The sequence below is a fragment of the Peromyscus leucopus genome, chromosome 5, assembly GCF_004664715.2.
Source record: "Peromyscus leucopus breed LL Stock chromosome 5, UCI_PerLeu_2.1, whole genome shotgun sequence".
Lineage (NCBI taxonomy): Eukaryota > Metazoa > Chordata > Mammalia > Rodentia > Cricetidae > Peromyscus > Peromyscus leucopus.
Genome location: NC_051067.1, coordinates 1,537,564 through 1,556,550, shown reverse-complemented (window position 1 = coordinate 1,556,550; position 18,987 = coordinate 1,537,564). Strand labels below are relative to the sequence as shown.

The following is an 18,987-nucleotide window of genomic DNA, read 5'->3' as shown; positions in this document are numbered from 1 at the left end:
CTACAGAATTTAGAACCCCTTCTTTACCCCCCAGCAAGAGAAATTAAGCAAGAGAGAGTAAGTACCACCTCACCCAAAGTGGATAGGGTTCCAGGGGTCATGGGCAGGTCAGCATTGAAGGAGAAATCCAAATGAAATATAAACATGGTATTGTGGAAAGCAGACCAATCTCCCTAGCTCTCCAGCCAGCATTAATCTCAGCATCAGCTGTGGTGTATAACCTAAACACACAGACCAGGCGGCTCATACATCTGGAAGCTGTCGTCTCCAGGAAGCTCCAGGCAGCGCTGGATGCATCTGAAACAGTCCATGACCCAAACTGGCTTATGAACGAACTTCTTGGTGTGTCAAGAATGGTGGGCAGCATAGAGATGGGTTCAGAGCTCACCAACTGCCCTGTGTGGGGAATACCTGAGCCACCTGCTATTTTTTGCAAGCAGTTATTGGTGATTTTTACTTGTCATTCATTTTACTCTGAGTACAAAGGGAATAGAGTAACAGCAAATTGGTTGCACCAAGTGTACACTTGCTCTTTGAATAACCACCTCTTGTTCATCAAATTGTACACACACACACACACACACACACACACACACACACACACACACACACGGTGGTGCCTTTGCAAACCCAATCAGACCTGCAAAGTACGGGTCTTCTACCCAGTCCTTTATCACCCAGCTCAGTGGTTCTCGGTTGGGGCATCTAGCAATGAGTGGGGCTGCTGGGACCTAGTGGGTAGAGTCCAGGGGCTCCAGTGAACACCCTGCAGTGTGTACAGCCTCTCACAGCGGAGTATTATCTAGGCCCAAATGGCAAGAGTGCCAAGGCTGAGCAACTGAAGGACAGTGGCTCTAACTGTGCAAAGCACACAGAAAGCATACAGTACAGACTTGAGAGTGCAACTGCCCATCAAATAAGCATTTTTTTTAAAAAATAAAGTCTTCTATTTCTCTTTAATAAATTCTCATCCTCCTCCCCGATACTGGCCTTAAAGCCTTCAACAATCAAACACCAGGGCAATATGGAGTCATTTCAAGGTTGTTGCCCTTTTCAAAAAAGGAGGCCAGGCGCTGGCTAAGCTTTTATCTCGGGGAGATAAATGAAGATTCTGTCACAGGAGTACCTTGACAACAAACTTGTGACAGAGAGTTGGAGGAGAGGGAGGGAGTATGCAAAGGGAAGCAGATATTAAGGAGAGCAAGAGGGCAGATCTGCTAAGTCAAAAGAAAGAATTGCCACTGGGAAATGCGAACGGTTTAAAAAACAAAACAAAACAAACAAAAAAACTGGTTTCCTTCAGCACCCTGAGAAGCAAATACAAGCACTTCTGCTATCAGGAAGAGTACCAGGAGATAATTAAGAACCACAGACCCAGCATCTTGAAGAGAGCCTGCAGGCCGCAGCCACTCTAGGTGGCACACACCCCTGTAGATCTTCCAAACCACCGGATGCCCAATGCCCCCCCCCCCATTCACTCCCTCACTGGTCACTGGAAGAGTGACCACACACACACACACACACACACACACACACACAGACACACACACACACACACGCACACACACACAGACACACACCACACACACCACACAGACATACCACACACACACAAGCACACTCACACACATACCACACACACAAGCACTCACACACACACACACACACACACACACAGACACACACCACACACACACACACACCACACACAGACATACCACACACACACAAGCACACTCACACACATACCACACACACAAGCACACTCACACACATAACACACACACAAGCACACTCACACACATACCACACACACAAGCACTCACACACACACACACACACACACACACACACACACACCCCTCTTCCTTATGCCTAGAATGTCCTTCACCTCCACCCTCCCAGCCTGGGACCATCCTGGAAGTCTCCGCTGATTTCCCTAACAATTTGGCAATTAACCATCTACTGACTCATCTATAGATTGTCATCACCCTTTCTCTCAAGAGTTTTGGGCAGTGCCCAGTGCAGAGCAGGCACAGAGACCCCGCACTGACCAAATACTTGTGGGTGGAAATCACCATTTGTGATTTTGTGTTTATGTACCACCATGTTTTTGTGACAGCAGGTGCCCAACACCAAGATCTTTATCAAACCTTTTGGTCTAATCACAAGCAAGCTCTTGTTGACACCTGTGACATGCAAAAAAATACACCCTAAGACTCAGGTTGTCACCTCATATATAACTGTCAGTTTCTTGAAAGGCAATTATTAAACCAACATGTTAAAAGAATCAAAACGTTATCACTTATGCATGCATAGATGCTGTGTACTTGTGAGAAGGGGGAAGGGAAGCCTTGTCTTCATCTTTGTGGTGAATGGACTGACTGTCTTAATAAGCTCCATTTCTTCAGGATGATAAGCCACGGCTGTCAAGGAGACTCCTTAATTTTCTGGTCATATTAAGAATATTTTGGCAGACAGAACACACACAGTAAGCCTGTGTATAGACACACACAAGCACAAAGGCAACTCATCACAGGAGAAATAGCAACCTTTCTAAACTGTCTCTCCAGCTTCCCTTTTCTCTTACAATCTGTCTTTCCTCTCTTCTCATCTTATCTGTGTGTACAGCAAGCTCTTGGCTCTTGTAATCACCCAGAACCTGAAGAAAGGATCATGTAACAGATGACTTCGCTGACAGTGATAAAGAATTTATCTAATAGACTGAAGCAAAGATGAACCTAAACTTGAGCTACTGCTCACTGTAACTCACTGACCTCCGCCATCACCCACAAACACTGGGAATTTACTCCTAAAAGAAAAGGCTCACAATATAACATTAAATTCCATATACCATAAACAAGACCTCTGGTTACTATGACAATGGGTTCCCCTAACCCAATTTATAAAACTTGCTTCTTGTAGAAGGCAAGAATGAATAAATGAATGAACGAGGCCAAGGCAGTATCAGACTAAATGACCTAAATCAATGGTAGGTAAAGTGAACATGAATGGACATGTGGATGACCATTCATGGTCATTATTTGGAAAGAGTGACAACTGTTATATGGAACACATATATGAGGTGGCTCAGTGGAGGAGGTTTGCCTAGCATGATGGCGCCCCAGGTTTGGTTGTGGGCACCCTCAAGATGCCAAAAGCAGGCCAGGGTGTCTGCCTCAGGTGTGCCCCCCTTACTGAACATCTTCCCACTTAACTCTGGAGTCCCTCTTCATAAGTCTCATGTCATTCTTGAAACAACTGCTCCAACTACAAAAAGCAAATCACTGTATGGTCATGGTGTGGAAAAAGCTCTATTTCTACACTTACAGTCCTGCTGGTCAGTTCCATGCTGAGGACCTTAACCTTCCTTTCCAGAGGTCTTGCAGGCCATGGCCTGTTCCTACTACAACACCCTGTTGCCTCCTGTCTATCTAGTATCCCTGCCTGCCTCAAGACATCCACTAAGGCCTTTTTTTCTCCTAATTTAACTTTCATGGACCAGTTCAAGTGTAAACCTAAACTCAGTGAAAATGCATTGAGTTCCAGAAGTCTGAAGCACAGGACACTGGGCACTGTCTCCCACCACAGTGACTAAAACAGTATAGAAACTCAAGAAATTTGTTGCTAGGGGACTTGTGGGTGCTCAATAAAACTATTCCCTGAACTACCAATGACAAGGAAGCAAAGTGGGGTAAATTACCTAATGGAATCAATCCAAAAGACACTTGTATTCATTAACCAAGCTACTTAAGGCAGGAATGTGTTCTGCTCGTAATGATTTGGATTATTATTTTAATTGTCACTTTTCAACTATTATTTTAATTGTCACTTTTCAACTAAATACTTCAACACTAGTTTGCAAAACACTGAAAGGTGAATATTCTCGAAGGTTAGTTTCCAATACCATCCTGAGGAATTACTCATTAACTCCGGTTTCCAAATTCTGTCCTGGGTGGCTTACAGAAGACACACACCAGATACTTGGGGTTGAAATATCTGTTCAACTACTCTAATGCCCAAAGCAGTGTTTGCCTGAGGCTAAAATGTTTTCAAACAAGGGATTGATACGTTTCAAAGAGATAACTGAGAAACGACCAACGAAGAAAAAAAGGAAAAAGAAAGCCTATAGTGGTGGGGGTGGGGGAAACGGCGAACCTATTTTCAATTTACAAGTCCTTTTCTAAAGCAGGTCCCCAACCCCCCAAATCGAGAAACGTAGATAAAAGACCGGCATACAAACCCCAGGGGGAGCTCCCGTGGCCCCTCCCACCAAACCTGCATTCTTTAAAAAAACACATTTCTTTCTTGAAAGCCTGCCAAGCCTCCCCCCAGAATAATTCCATTTAAAAAGCCCCCACCCGCGAGGAAACATTAATCTACTTTGCAAACACGCGTTCCAGTTTGTGCTTTACTATTTTTTTCAACCCCCACCTTCACCGCCCCCCCTCTTTTTTTGTACCTTGAGACAAATGTTTTTTTCCCCCAGAGTTGAAAGCAGTCCAAAAACAGGACCACACACGCGGCCGCCTCCGCAGGCCCGCGCGGCGCCCGCCCCCCGCGCGCCCCGGGGGCGCGCACACTCCCTGCAGCTAGAGGGGTGGCCTTGCCCTCCACCCCCTCTCCTTTCTCCGCAAACGCGGTGGGTGGGTGGGGGGAGGGAAGGAAGTCGAGCCCAGAAGCCCAGATCCGAGAGGCCCTCCTCCGGCCGCTGGGACCCTGGCCAGAGCCAGGCGGGCGGCTGTGGCGGGCCTCAGGGACCCCCCCCACCCCCGCGGGCCTTGCCGAGTGGTCCGTCCCGCGCAGGGGCCTGGCGCCCCCGCCACTCTCTCCCACCACACCTAGCAGGCGCAGCGCCCCGAGTAGATTACAGCGCGGCCTTTGTCGGGCGGGCCTGGCCTTAGGCCAGGCATGCAAACAATAAACAGTCGCCCCTGGTGCGGGCAGGGGCTTCGCTGGCCACAGCAAGGCTCTAGGTGCAGGCTGGCAAATATCTTTATCAAACACAGGGAAGGGAAGGAAGACGAAGGACGCGCGCCAGGTCTCTTACCTTCCACCCACAGCTCTTCCACATTGGTCTCGAGATTAGCTGCCTTTAATCCTACAGCGAAGGCCCCAAATATGAGGAGACCCACAACCAAAAATTTGCCGCAGTTCTTTTGAATGTAACAACCCAGTTTAAATAAGAGTCTCTGAAACTTCGCTCTCAGCCACAGCGGTGCTTTCCGGCCAGTAGCCTTCCCCTGGGGACGAAGCAGAAGGGAGGAGTGAACGCCTAGGAATCACTATCCGTGCGCACCCGCCTGGGGACCCCCCCTCACCCCCAGCAGTGGAGGGCGTGAGCGGCCGTGGCTCAGGGAGAGCCCCAGGGTCATGGGGGACTAGGTTGTAAATCAGAGCGAGGCTGCAGCGTGGGAACTACACCCTAGGGACACAGGGCGCCCCCACGCAGCCTGAGCACCATCCCTGAATGAGACTTGGGGTTCTGGGGAAAGAGGCTAACAGAGGAGACAACAAAAACAGGCAGGCACTAGTGTCTCGGACCTGGAGAGGTAGGGCCTGAGTGATCCTAGTGGAGAAGCCCAACACTAAACCACCAGGCCACGACCCCCTTTGCCCTAAGTCCTGCTACAACCGTTCGGCCTCTTCGGATACCCCGGAGGCGGGTGAAGAGCGCAAGCGCACTTAGGGACACTATACAGCGACCGTGGACCTTATGGCCTCCGGCCTGGCGTGGCTGCACGCGGGGGTCCACGTGGTAAGCCCGGCAGCCAGAGCTCGCTCCAGACACTTCCACGGCTTTGGGAGACGCCACAGGAGCTCAGTTAGGAAGTGCAGCAGCCATCTGCAACTTACACTTATTTGTGCTCTGAAGAGGGCGGCCACAAGGATCTTTCCCTCCTCTCCCACTCCCTCCTGGTGAAATCTTTAAAAAAAACAGCCAAGTGTACGGGGAAGAGGCCCAGGCCGGCGCCGGCGGGGGTCCTGGCTGGGCGCAGGCTGCTCTCGGGACGGCGGTGCCCTGGTGCTGGCCAGGGACCCTACAGGCCCCAGGCTAGGTACTCGCCTTCCCCGGATTCCACACATTTCAGCCATCCCCGTAAACACAATGAACCCGGTGGTTCCGCACACCAGCACCGAAGATTTAAGGTGGCAACTTGTTTACAATTGCCCCTCTCTCCAGCAGGCTGGGAGAAGAGGCGGCCCAAAACCTGGAAGAGAGGGGACGTCCTCTCCCGAGAATAATTTTTAAGGGAGCAGAGATTTCAAGCTCAACGAAAGCAGAACCGGCTGCCAAAAAAGGAAACCACCTTTACTTTGGCTCCCTCCCCTCTGCCTCTCTCCGCCTCTCTCCACTCCGCCTCCCCCACGAAGAGGTTAAGAAATGTGGCAACGCTGAGATTTAGGCTACAACCGAGGGCAGGGGCGCGGGTGAAGGGCGCTAGGGCCGGGGGCAGTGCTGCACCGCGGCCGCCCTGGAGGTGGTCCACTCAGGACGGTTTCCAAAGCTCCGGAAAAGGCACACCAGGGAGGGCGTGTGCGCGCGCACACACCACACACGCACATACACACGCACGCACGCACCCCTCCACCCCCTGCGGACCTCAGACAGCCCTTTCCTCCGAAGTCCGGAGGGAGGGTTTGAAAATTTCAGACTTCACTTGTCTTCTGCTTTCTCAGGAGAGTGTCTGTGTGCGTGTGTGGCAGGGATCCCAAAGAGGAAGAGGAGGGAAGAGTGGAGAGGGAGGAGGGAACAGACGTGCACCTTGGAAATCTGCTCCAGAGCGAAGGCGGCGTCGCAGTAGCTGGGCCGGTGCAGATAGTCCCGGTCCGGCGCGGCGCAGTGCGGTCCCCCGGTCCGTCTGCGCCTCCCGCCGCCGGCCTGCCTGCCCAGGGCCCCGGCGGCGTTACCAGCCGAGGCCATGTTGCCGCCGCCGCCGCCGCCGCGGGCTCCGGGCGCGCCTGGGCGCTCGGCTCGCGAGGACGCTGCTGGCCGCCGGGGACTCCGGCTCCGGGTGACAGACCCGCTGCTGCCGCTCACACGGCGGGCGCTGCGGGTGCTGCGGCCGTGGCCGCTGCCGGGGACTCAGACCCTGCGCCTTCCATTGCCACATTGCGCGTGGGTCCCGAGGTCTCTGCGGCCGCCGCTGCCCACATCCAGCTCGCGGGAAGGCGAGAGCCGGCGCTTCCAGGGCACGCCTAGCGGTCCCCAAGTCCCCCCAGACGTCCCCGCCCCACGCCGCGACCCCTTCACGGCAGAAGGCGCGCGCAGACCCCCGCCACTCGCGCTGGCTCCCTCGGCGCCCGCTGCCGGCGACGCGACGGTGCCCGGCGGGTCTCAGCGATGCCGGGCCGGGGCAGCTGCTGCTCCCGCTGCTGCTGCTCCCGCTGCTGCTGCGGCTGGGGTTGGCGGTGGTGGCTTCTGAAACGGCTGCTCGTTCTCGGACTGCTGGGTTCGCGGTGGCTGCTTGGTCCCGGACTCTGCTTTCTTGTTCTCCTCACCGACCCGCTGGACCATTCTGCCCCCGCGCCGCGCGCCTCTCTCGCTCCCGGGACCTGGGGACTCTGCTCTGTGTGTGTGCAGCGGGCAGCGGCCGCAGCAGCTCCTTGACTCAATAGATGAGATGGAAGAAGAAAAAAAAGAACTCTCTCCATTTGGAGAAAGAGGAGGAGGAGGGGAGGGGGTGGAGGGGGAGAGAGCGAGCGAAAGAGAAAAAGGCTGGAACTCCCGCCCCCGGGGCTGTCAGATGGCTTGGGTTTCTGCGACGCGATTGGCTCGCGGAGGGCAGAAATTACTCAGCAAACATGACTATTATTAGCTGCTTAGCAACAGCTCACCAAAGTAGAGAGACCACCCAGGTAGGCAACCCCCGTGTGTGCATCCCCGGCTGGGGGGGGGGGACCGCTCAGCGCCAACCTTCTCTCATGCAATACTTCCATTAAGGAATGCTCTCTCCTTTCTTTCCTATTTCTTTTCTTTTCAACAGTGTCTTCTTTTTGTGAGACGCCTTTTGCGAGCGCGCGCGCAAACACACACGCACACGCTCACACATACAGGAGCATTTGCCTCGAGATAGACACGGGGGATATGTAATATTTTTTAAGCGCTTAAACAATTTCTGAGATTCCTCAAAGAAAACCCTTTTAGAGGCACTTTGGCCTCAAGCTGCAGCAAATACTGGGAGGTCCGCCTTGAATTCCCAGGCTTGCACCGATAATGACAGGGTGGTGGATAGTGCGCCAGTGTGTGCCAATTTTTTTTCTCCTCTTTTCTTTTATAACCAAAGGCAAGACTTAGACTCTCGCAGGGAACAACGCCTCGTATTAAGATAAACAAAATGGAAAGTTAAAGAGGAGAGCAAGGATGTTGGGAAAAGCCACCCTTTAAAAGAAAAACCCTGCCCCCCCCGCAAAAAAAAAATACACAATACAGTCCCATTTGAAAGAGTTTGTAAAGAGAACCCAGACACATAGTCTCTCGTAGAAGTAGAGACTTTTTTATTTGAATTTTTAATATATAAAAAGAAACAATCTTTTCAGCAGTCTAGAGAAATGGAATTGAGAAATTTCCTGATTATTTGGGTTTCATCTGGACCCTCCGCCTTTGAATTAACCACATTTTTAAAGTCAATTTTAGGCTTTTTTTTAAATTACAAAACTTGGTGTGTATCCTGTAATTTTTAATAGTGTGACGTAGGAGAGAATAAAGGCTTTGATGTCGGATTCATTTGAAACAAATTGTGCACAGATCTCGAGGATTTGTCCCAATATTGCGCCCAGTGTCACGAAGACATCCCGGGGATTCGCTTTACGTTGAACAAAAAACAAGCGACCTTCGCGGGGTGGGGGTGGGGGTCCTGGAGCCAGTGACAAATTAAACGGTCTACACAACTACGCTCTTTAAGGGGGGTAAACCCAACACTTAAGAGAGCACATTCCATTCTCCAATAAGTTTTCAAGTTACTCCCTGCAGTAGACACCAGACCCACAAACACTGGATTCTGCTATATCCTATTATTTTTCTTTTCCCACTTGAACTGTAGAGGGAACCGTAGTAGTGAGAAGCCAACTGAAGCCGTGAAATGGGGCGGTATGGCTTTAAGATGCACACGGTGTGTGTTCATTGAAAAAAAAAATAAGAAAGAAAAGGAAAGAAAGAAACCCAGATGGAGGAAAAGGGGGAGGAGCGGGGGAGAAGGCGGAGCCTGCTCTGCCACGTGACTCAGACCAAGCGGCCTGTCCGCGCGCACGCGTTAGCGCGCACGCGCACGCGCGCTCCGGTCTGGGGCCTGCGCGGGGCGCGGGCACAGCAGGTAACCCTGTCGGCGCGCTGGGCGTGCGCGCCCCGAGCCCTCAACGCCGAACGCACCGCCTTCCCGGACTCTGAATGGTGTGCGCGCCTGGCCGGCGCGGACAGACGTGCCGGACACGCCGTAGTACATTCCTGAAAGCGGCCCGGCCCCCTCGCGCTGCCCAATGCGCGCACGGTCTCCCTGCTGACGGCCAATGGCTGCACTTCGGCCCTTCCATTCAGCGGCGCAGGCTGCAGCAAGGCAGGGGCAGTGCACGCGGCTCCGGGAGGACGGGGCCTTCCCCTCCCACCGCGTTGCAATCCTTCGTCCCTGCCTAGCCTGCCTCCCCCCCGCCCCCCAGCCTTATCTCCTTCCGGACTTCCCTAGGACGCTTTGCCATCCTGAATCCCAAACCCACAAAACCTGTGCGGTTCCTGAAGTGGGGTGGTAGATGCGTTTGGGGTGCTCACAGGATAAGGAAGAGGACCTGAGTGCCGGGCCAGCGCGGAAATTCAAAATTCCTAACACCAGGGAGCACGTGATTTTCCAACAACTGACTTTCGACAGAGCAGTTGAAAAATCCTGAAGGGAAGGCATGCAGAGTGAGGGGAAGGACACTCACTACCTTAACAGCGAGCAGCGTGCTGGAAGCAGAGCTGTTAAGCCTTGGAGTAAAATCCTTCTCTCTGATAGTTTGGTTATCAGCATAAAGCAGAAAAGGATGGACTACTATTTTAGCTTTCACATTTCGTACTCTTGAAAATTGGATTGTTTTCGAAACTTTAAGGTGACACCTCGAGTTCAAAGGTCAGCCTGATTTTAAATTTGAAGCTGGCTATATGTATGGCAGGCAGGTAACCACATAGCCCTATGAAAGTTGTCTTTAAAATTCCTTACAATATTTTACTCCTAAGCATTTGCTGCCCCCACCCCCACCCCCAGGTTTTTACTTCTTTGGTGGCAGTATAGCTGTTTGGATTCTGGGATTCTAGAATGAAACTATAGTCTAGCTATGCAAAGCCTCTTCCACTCGGACGCTTTTCCCTCGGTTTGACTTAATTCTTAAACGTTTTGAACATGGAACCCTGAGGTTTGCAATGCTCTGCAACCCCTCACCCGCTGTTTGATAGGTTAACTTTTCAGCATCCCAGACAATGGTCCTGACCTGTAAACTCTGCCCGTAGGTTTCAGGACACAGTCCCCAGGCTCTCTCTAACAAACGCTACCTTAATCTCCCCACCCCCACCGCCGCTTCCCCTGTGGTCCGCTTTTTTCCGTAGAGATGAATTACTTTGAGGATCTAATTGGCCTTGTTTCTGTAACGTTTTAAGAAAGGGAAGAGGAGCCAGTCTAAAAAGGCTGCTCGACTTGGGTGGTCAGGGCCGAGGCTGCCCCCAATTTGCCTCATTGCTGATGCATGTGAGTGACATTCCCAGCTATAATGTTGTTCCTAATCAATCTACCCTTATTTACATTTGTAAGCATTGTGGGCTTTAATATGCATGCCCTGTGCAGGGGACCGCTGAGCCACACCGGGTTTGTTAACTTCCAGCTAACCGCAAGGATTCCACAGACCTGAGAGAGGCAGAGTGGACGAGCCAGGCCTGCTAAGGTGTCTGCCTGCAGTACAGTCCCTTTAAGAGTCTTTTGCCTGGTGTTCCCCCAAAATAACTGAGAGCTTAGGGTCTTGACCAGCAAGAGTTGCCAGCCTCTGTGAGGCCAGATTTGAGTGATCGTCCCCTCTACAAACTCAAGTTCAACTGAAAACATAAATTGTCATTCTTTTCTCCCCATCACAGTCCAGGACTGTTGGTTCCATAGCAGATTCCTTCAAAGCTCTGGATCCCCTCACTGTCTCCTCCCCTGTCTGTTCCAGTGCTTCAGATGTCCATAGTCATGCCACACACATCTCAAAAATGACATCAGATTGTCCAAGTGCTAAGATGACACTTGAGATAAAACATCTGCCCTTTGTGTTGGAATGTTCCAATGGTGCAAAGTTATGGGTGCCAGACTTGTTGAAGTTTAACTTTTCACTGGCTTCTCAGATGAAACTAAGTGAATCTTTAAGATCCATACAAGCGAATAAAGGGGCAAAGATGTTCCAGCCATTTGACCCTAGGATTAGTCATCATTTTCCCCATCAAGTTTAACAGTCTTCCAGAAATTCAAAGAATTGGAAATATGATACTGAAATCCTACAGTATTCTTGTTGCAAGGATGGGATGCAGTGAGGAAGTGGGTACAAGGGTAGGGTAGAGGGAGGCTGTGGGGTTCTATGGATGGGTGGGTGGTACAGGACACAGGACATGGGTGTTAGGCCAGGGTCTGGGTATTGCAAAGGCAGTTTGAATAAGAAGGAGTCCTGAGCCAGTCTGCCACCATCCCACCCCATTTTCTTGGCTCTCCACTAATGTCCAACTGCACAGGGAGACGGCAGAAAATGAGCCCAAACGGCTTCAGGGAGGTGGGAAGGAAGGCACAGAAGTGTAAAACCATTGGGCTTGACTCCCTCACTTCTTTCTACCTCCAGCTTCCTGCCCTTACTAACTACCCCTCCCAACCCCCCAGGCTGGAGGAAGGGGAACTGCTGTAGCCAGCTTGTCAAAATAATGCTGCTAATTACCTCTGATCTCCTTTAATGGGAAGCTGCTCCCAACTCCACAAAAGAGTAAATAAAAGGTCCACAGCACAGACCCAGGAGCTTACAGTGAGCTGGGGGTGGGGAGGGTAACCAAGAGGAGATGTCCTTAGAAGGTCCCAGAAATGCCAGTGTCATCAACTGCAGAGCCTTCAGTGAACCTGACAGGAAACTCATCATGGACCCCTATATTGATTCCTCCCCTACTTTAAATCTCTTCGGCTACATTTTTACACTCTAATGGATAGAGATGTGTTCTTGAAATACTCAAGCCCCAAGCATTTTTCCCCCTCCATCACTCTCCCATCACCTTTCTACCTCCCTGTCTAATATATCTGTACCCTGCTCTGACTCTGGCAGAAAGCACACTGCATTTCAATGCTCCCTGCCTTTGGGTCCTGCGTGGAAAAGAAGCTGAGCAACATGATCCCTTTGACCCACTGCTGGAGCAAATTTATTAGAGATATAGGCATGAGAAATGAAAGGGAAGTAAAACAATTCCAGCTTATTGTGTGTCTTTCTTTCATACTCCTAATCCGGTTTACACATCACGCCTACATGTCTCAATGGGGCATTATACACTGTGGCAGAGGCTGCAGAAAATAAAAGGTGTGTGTGGGGGGGGAGACAGAACGGGGGAAGGTGGGCATTTTAATTCATATTTATCTTACAAATTTCTTATCTGTAGACAATTGAAAGCAATCTGTTAAAAGCCTCTTTCCACAAAACAGTTCCAAAATGGTGCTAACTCCTGTTCAAATGGCTTGTCAGATTATGACAAAAATACATAACCAGAAATTAGATACACTTCTCACAATGAGTTTAAAATAAAGCTAATTGGTATATTAAGATGGCAGGGCCTATTGGTGTCACCTTGGTTCAACATTTTAATTTAAAAAGATCATGGATTCAAAGGCATTTTATTGCCTGGTGGAAGGATGCTGGGTGACAACTGGAACACACACATTCACAATTGAAAGGCCCTTGTTTTACAACACAGAGCACAATGCACCTGAGGCAACAATGTATCCCGAAGAACCACCCAGAAATAATAAGTTACAGTAACAAAGGATGACACCAAAAAGCATTGTCTTGCTTTGTGGAGGCAACTAATTGCGTGTTGAAGAACCGGAGCCAAGAAGAAGAAAAAACAATCCGAACACACACAGAACGATGAAAAATAACTATTGTGGTTCAAGAACTCGGTGGTCCAATTATTAACTATTTAGACGCACCCAGTGAGGGTCTTCATTATTTCTACCTATTTCCGAGGGAGGAAAGAAGGATAAAAAGGGAAGATGATGGTCTCACCCGGGTCCAACACAACATGGGTCTCTGGTGTCGTTCATGAACAAGACTCCTCATGGTGGTTCTTATGAGACAGACACTGACATCAGAAACACACCAGTTTTTAAACATGAACTTAAATACATGAAGACATACCACGTGTCACCGAAAGCAGTCTTTGGGAACAGAGGGGGGGGGGTCCCTGTGTTGGGACGGACTCATTCCATGAGGGTCTGGGTCAGTAAAACCTACTTCAAGGCTCCCCTGAGGCCCCACACAGCGTTCTGGGCACTGCGCCACCCGCCCACCTCTTTAATGGGTGACAGGCACCAGAGTGCCCGACTCCGTAGGCACAGGAGTCAGCACACACCCCTCTCCTCTACCCATGCCCAGCGGTGAACTCTAAGGGCCCTTGGCCTCTTTTCTCCCCACGAACCGCAGTAGGGAGGAACCCGCGGCTTTGACAAGGCGCTTCTCTCCGCTCTAGGTGTCGCGTTCAGCCAGGTGTCTGCGCCCGCCCTACGTGTGGGTGCACGGGTCACCTCCAGTTGGCGTCCCCGGCTCCCAGAAAAGCATCTGCGGCGCGCGTGCTCCCTTGAGCAGCCCCCTGCCCTCCCCCTAGCACTGTCATTCTCGCCACCAACCCTTCCATCAGCCGCGCTGCCTGCGCTGGCTAGGCAGTAGTCACCACCCGGCTCGAGGAACGGAAGCCAAGGTGGCGACCCTTTCAAGCGTGCAAATAGGATCCCAGGCGACCCCCTCCGTGGGAACTCCCCCCCCCCGGAATCGTTCCCCCGCGCGACACAGCCAGCTCTCCTCCTTGCCGGGTCGGCCTAGGGGCAGGGGTCCTGGCGTGCGAGCCGCAGGCGAGCGTGGAGACGCGGACCTGGATCCTGCACCCCGGAGCTGCAGCCTCCCGGCCGCCCGCCCTCCTTCCCGGCCCAGGGGTCGGGGCTAGGCGCGGGGCGTCCCCGGGGGCACGGCGCACTCACCATAGCCGGCCTCAGCCCCTGGCCGGAGCGCAGCTGCCGATGGCGCAGACGCTGGCCGTGAGGTTCACATCAATTCCTTTTATTAATTTCCCGGGGCCCCCCTTGGCTGGTGCTGCGTGGCTCAGTCTTCTCCCTGTCTCCCTTCGACTCCCCCGGACCCTGTCGCCGCGGGTCTCTTTGTCTGCCCTGTCGCCGTCTCTTTCCCCGGTCTTCGTCTTCGTCTTCTCCTCCTCCTCCGTCTTTACAAAAGGAACGGAAAGTGTAAAAACCCCGGCGCGCGGGGCCGCCGCAGGCTTTCGGCGGAGTGCGGCGCGGACTCACAATTACAAGCCTGTTTCTATTAAGCAGGTCCATGGCCCTCGGCGTGGGTGGTCTGCCGCGCCATAGGCAGGACCTGTCAGGGTCACGTGACGGATCCGAAAACTTTACCCCTTTACAATAAACCCAAGGAAGGCAAAGTAAACTGGAGAAACGTGCTATCAGTGCAGCCCTCCTGGGTAAACAGGCTGCCCTCCCCGCCGTCCTGGGAGGCGCCCAGCCGGCGAGCCCTGGCGAGCCCTGGCCGCCCCCTGCACGCCCCCTGCAGCCTCAGTGCGGGGGGTCCTCGGCCCTATTCGCCGCCAGCCGGCGCCCCCCTCCCAGAGTGGCTGCGTTCCTTTTGGCCACAGTTCCAGAACCCTGGGTTGGGGGGGGGGGAGCGAACGAGGAAGTGCATTTTAACATCCCAGCAGCCTGCAAAGTGTGTGTGGGTGGGTGGGTGGGGGTGCTTCCAAAAGACAGCACCTTGCCCCGGCCCTGTTCACTTTCCCACAAAGCGCCGAGAAGCTGTCAGCGTTCCAGTTGACAACCCCCAGGCACACAGCAGGGTCGTGGGCATATCACAGAAGTTTCCTGGGAAAGGAGACCAATGTGGGTGCTGGGTTGGGGTGGGGGTGGGGGGCTTGATTGTTTTGTTTTTTGTTGGTTGACCTGGGAAGCCACTACTTCTGAAGACACCAAGGTGGGGCTCCTTGGAATCCAAGCTGGGAAAGGGCTGAGGGATCCTAATTGATATTTGCTTCCTTTCCCCTCCAATTACTGTGGTTTTTGGGGGATACCACCCAAATGATCCCACCCACGCTGCATTCCCGTACCAGGTAACCTCGGGTGGTTGGTTTGGGGTGGAGGCACTGGTGGGTCCTGCAGGGCCTCTCCCCTTGGATTTCAAGGGCCTGCTCAGGAAAGAGTAGCATGTATCTGTTAAACTACTGGATACACCCTATTTCATATACAGCTGGGAGATGATGTTTTAAATGGACTACATTATAAAGATGAATTCTAGATTCGAAGGCGTGGGGGGGGGGGCGCGGCGGTCAAGGTGAAGGCTATCAAGAATTCACTGGCTGGTCTTCCAGCAGAGCCGCCTGACCAACCTTGTGCATGCTAGGTAGGCAAACCTCCACCTCCAAGCCACACCCCAGGCCCCAAAGTTGGCCTGTGGGCTCTTCATTCTAGCTGACTGTGATTAGGTGTGTGTGGGGACATGCCCAAGCCCACGAGTTATTAAATAATAATAATCCCGGGAGTTACCATTTATCCCTCCCCGTGAGATGATGTTCTGTAATAGGGTCATTTGAGTTGCCAGAATGGTTGCACTTGAAGAGCTTTAAGTAATTAAGCATCAGAATGCTGGACAAACGTGAATTAGGCTGGTCTAGGAATAGGTTTCATGCCAACTGACTTTAGCCAAAATGAAGTAAAATGAGGGTTAGCCAAACGCTGGATTCTGAGTCATAACTGAAGAAAAGAAAGAATGAAAGAAAGTGAGGAAGGGAGGGAAGGAAACGAAGAGACAGAAGAAGAAAAAGAAGAGAAAGGAAAGGGAGGGAGGGGAGAGAGGGAAGGAGGAAGGAAAAGAAGGGAGGAAGAGAAGAAAAGGAAGGGGTAGAGGAAGGAAGGATGAGAGAGAGGGAGAGAAGAAAGAAAAGGGGAATGGAAAGGGTAAGAAAAGGTGAGAGGAAGAAACAGAGGGAGAGGGGAAGAAAAAAGAAAGGGGGGGAGAGGGGAAGGAACCTTTTCACCACAAGACAGCAAAAATACCACCCCAGCATCTCCCTTAACATCATATCTAAGAACCCCCTCTTCATCTATAAGGATGGGTGGACTGCTGGGAAAATGACTGTATTTCCAAATAGAGTGATCTAGAATATGAAAGAGAAGGGAGGTGAGAAAAGAAAGAGCTATGCAAGGGGTGTTAGATGCCCTCTAGTAAAAGCTGTTAAGTGGGAGATTTCCCAGAGACCTTATGAAGCTGGCATTTTCTAGTTAAAAGAAAGACCTCGTTTGTAGCACATGTGGCTACTTGCTCCTTTTGAATTTGATCAAGGCTGATAAGAATGAACACTCATTTGGAGAGCCTTAGATGTTAGCAGTTTGTGTGGTGCTGGATGTTTCTTTGGCACTCAATTTGCAAATACAGAATTCATAGTGCTTGGAAGAGGCCTAGTCAATGAGGGACACTCCCTGACTTTCCAGCAAATCATCTCTGTTGGGAGTACGGAAGGGGAGACACAGTCACATAGCATTTGGCCTTAGTGAAAACAAAGCCATCACCTATATAACTGAAATACCTGTGTTCATATTTTAGTTCCTGACCTTAAAATTGGAAAACTGTTTTCAGAACAAATACTTGAAATTGGGCAAGGACAACATAGTGAGACAGGAAGAAGCAAGCCTTTGGTGCTGGAAGTGATAAAAACTAGGGAAAAAACACAAACACCCTCTCCTAGAGCAACCTGCCCTTGTCTTTCCTTTGGAATCAATCTTTGCAAAATTTCCTCTGTACCTCTCCTCTACCCACTGGATGTTCAAAGTACTTAACCTTCTTGTTGAAGAGCATTCTAATTGGCTCTTAACACAATTCCCTCATGTGTTACTTTTTGGCATTTTGGAGACTCCAGCAAAGGGACATTTCTTATCAAACGGCTACTTCAGTTTTCTAACATTGCTTATGCTCTATCCCTTCCAAAAAAACCAGCTTCAGAGCCACACAGTCTGACAACCCATTTGGCATGGGGGTGTTAATGACAGACAAAGCTACCAGACAACACAGCTTAACTCTGGCTTGTCTGGACTGATAAGCAATTGGCATGGAGGTGTTAATGGCTGATGAGCTACTAGATAGTACAGGTTAACTTGGTTTTTTAGGACATACCCAGATGAGTAATTCCCAAAGTGGAGATTTCAGGGCAAGGCCAGATGGAGACTGAAGGCATCAGAGAAGAAAGACTTTTGAAGCAGGTCTGGAAACAGACCACACAGAGGTACGATCAAGTCTGTGGCTTAGCAAGATTGTCCCACCTCTGCCTGTATTGAATATTTTGGCTACTCGAGATGTTGCTGCCCTGTACACTCCTTTGGCCTAAGCTCGTCCATTCCTTTCTCCCTGTAAGGAGCTCTAACACCTGGAAAGCTTTCAAGTGAATAGCAGGTTCCTAAAGAGACACTGGCCCACAGCTAGGAGGCTCTCCACACAGAGGTGGTGGCTGTACCATATTGACCACATTTGGGTGTGGCCATCCATTGAATCTGGCATCAGGCAGGTTCTCAAGCTTTCCTGAAAGCACTCCTGCTCGATGCAGGGATTCCAACTCTACAGTGACTGCCCATGACCCCCATACTGGCCTCTTCCCTGTAAAAAGGTAATCACATGCAGCGAAGCCAAATCCTGCCAAATAATAGAGGGAAGACTCCGAGGACTAGAGTGGTAGGTAAGAAATGTTTAAGGGTGAAGGTGTTTATTAAAACACTGATTCAGAGGAAATGAATAACTGAATTACCAGAAGATGCCTTGAAAGAGTCAAGGGAATTGTTTAAACAACAAGAACAAAAAGAAGGAAAACAAGATTGCCAACTGACAAGGCAATGGTGTGGTGTGAATAGAAAAACCAAAGCAAACAGCTTGGAAAGGAGGGAGCTGAGCAAATCCTGGGGTGTCCTAAACCAAAGGCTCCGTGGGGCCGCACTGCGGAGAAGAGAAAGGCCCACAGAGTGTTTGCAGTGTGCAAAAGAATCCCATGGTAATTCCACAGCACGAAGAAGCCCATGGGGCTGGGGATGTGGCTTAGTTGAGGATAGGTGCTTGCCTAGTGTGCACAAAGCCTGGCTCTGTCATCCCAGCAGGAGGCCAGAGGCAAGAGATCAGCCATAGTTGAAGTTCATCCTCTAATACATAGAGCTCAAGGAAAGCCCAAAATGTGTAAGAGCCTGTCTCAAAAAGAACAAGAAGGGCTGAGCATGGTGACTTGTCTTTGTCCTCTAGAGGTGCTCCCCCCCATCTCTCTCTCTCTCTCTCTCTCTCTCTCTCTCTCTCTCTCTCTCTCTCTCTCTCTCTCTCTCTCTCTCTCTGTATGCTCTTCTTAAAAGGACACCAGATCAGGACCACACTAATGACTTCACTTTGACTTGACCTTTCCAAAGTCCCCATTGTTAGTTCCTCCTGCTGCAGCAGCCCACCTCTGCTGCCAAAGCAGTTGCATCATCACCTGTCGCCAGGTGCCTTCCCACCATCAGCTGTGCTACATGTGCACCCCTTAAAAATGCCTGCTGGGCACAGCTCTGCACCCCTTAAAAGTGCCCGCCAGGCACAGTTCACTCTCTGCTTCTTCTTTCCTCTCTTGCCTCTTTTCTTCCACTTGTTCCCTGTCTCCCTGCTTGGCTCTCTCCTGTCCGCATGTCCCCTGCATGGCCTTTCATTCTTTCACTGCCCCCCTCCCTGAGTAAACCTCTTGCACTA

At 51.1% G+C, this 18,987-nt stretch overlaps 1 protein-coding gene across 6 annotated transcripts in view; it reads right to left on the bottom strand.

The window, feature by feature from the left end:
* Ptch1 (patched 1) overlaps window positions 1-14,713 on the bottom strand; it is a 63,787-nt gene extending 49,074 nt beyond the window's left edge. For 3 of the 6 annotated variants that reach the window (XM_028891693.2, XM_028891694.2, XM_037205647.1), the window contains exons 1-2: window positions 6,767-7,694; window positions 5,051-5,243 (exon numbers count right to left, since the gene is read on the bottom strand). In XM_028891693.2, the coding sequence (XP_028747526.1) occupies window positions 5,051-5,243; window positions 6,767-6,925 (352 nt within the window). In that variant the 5' untranslated portion in view covers window positions 6,926-7,694. The other 3 variants (XM_028891695.2, XM_028891696.2, XM_037205648.1) reach the window with 3 other exon arrangements.
* Window positions 14,714-18,987: the final 4,274 nt, after the last annotated feature.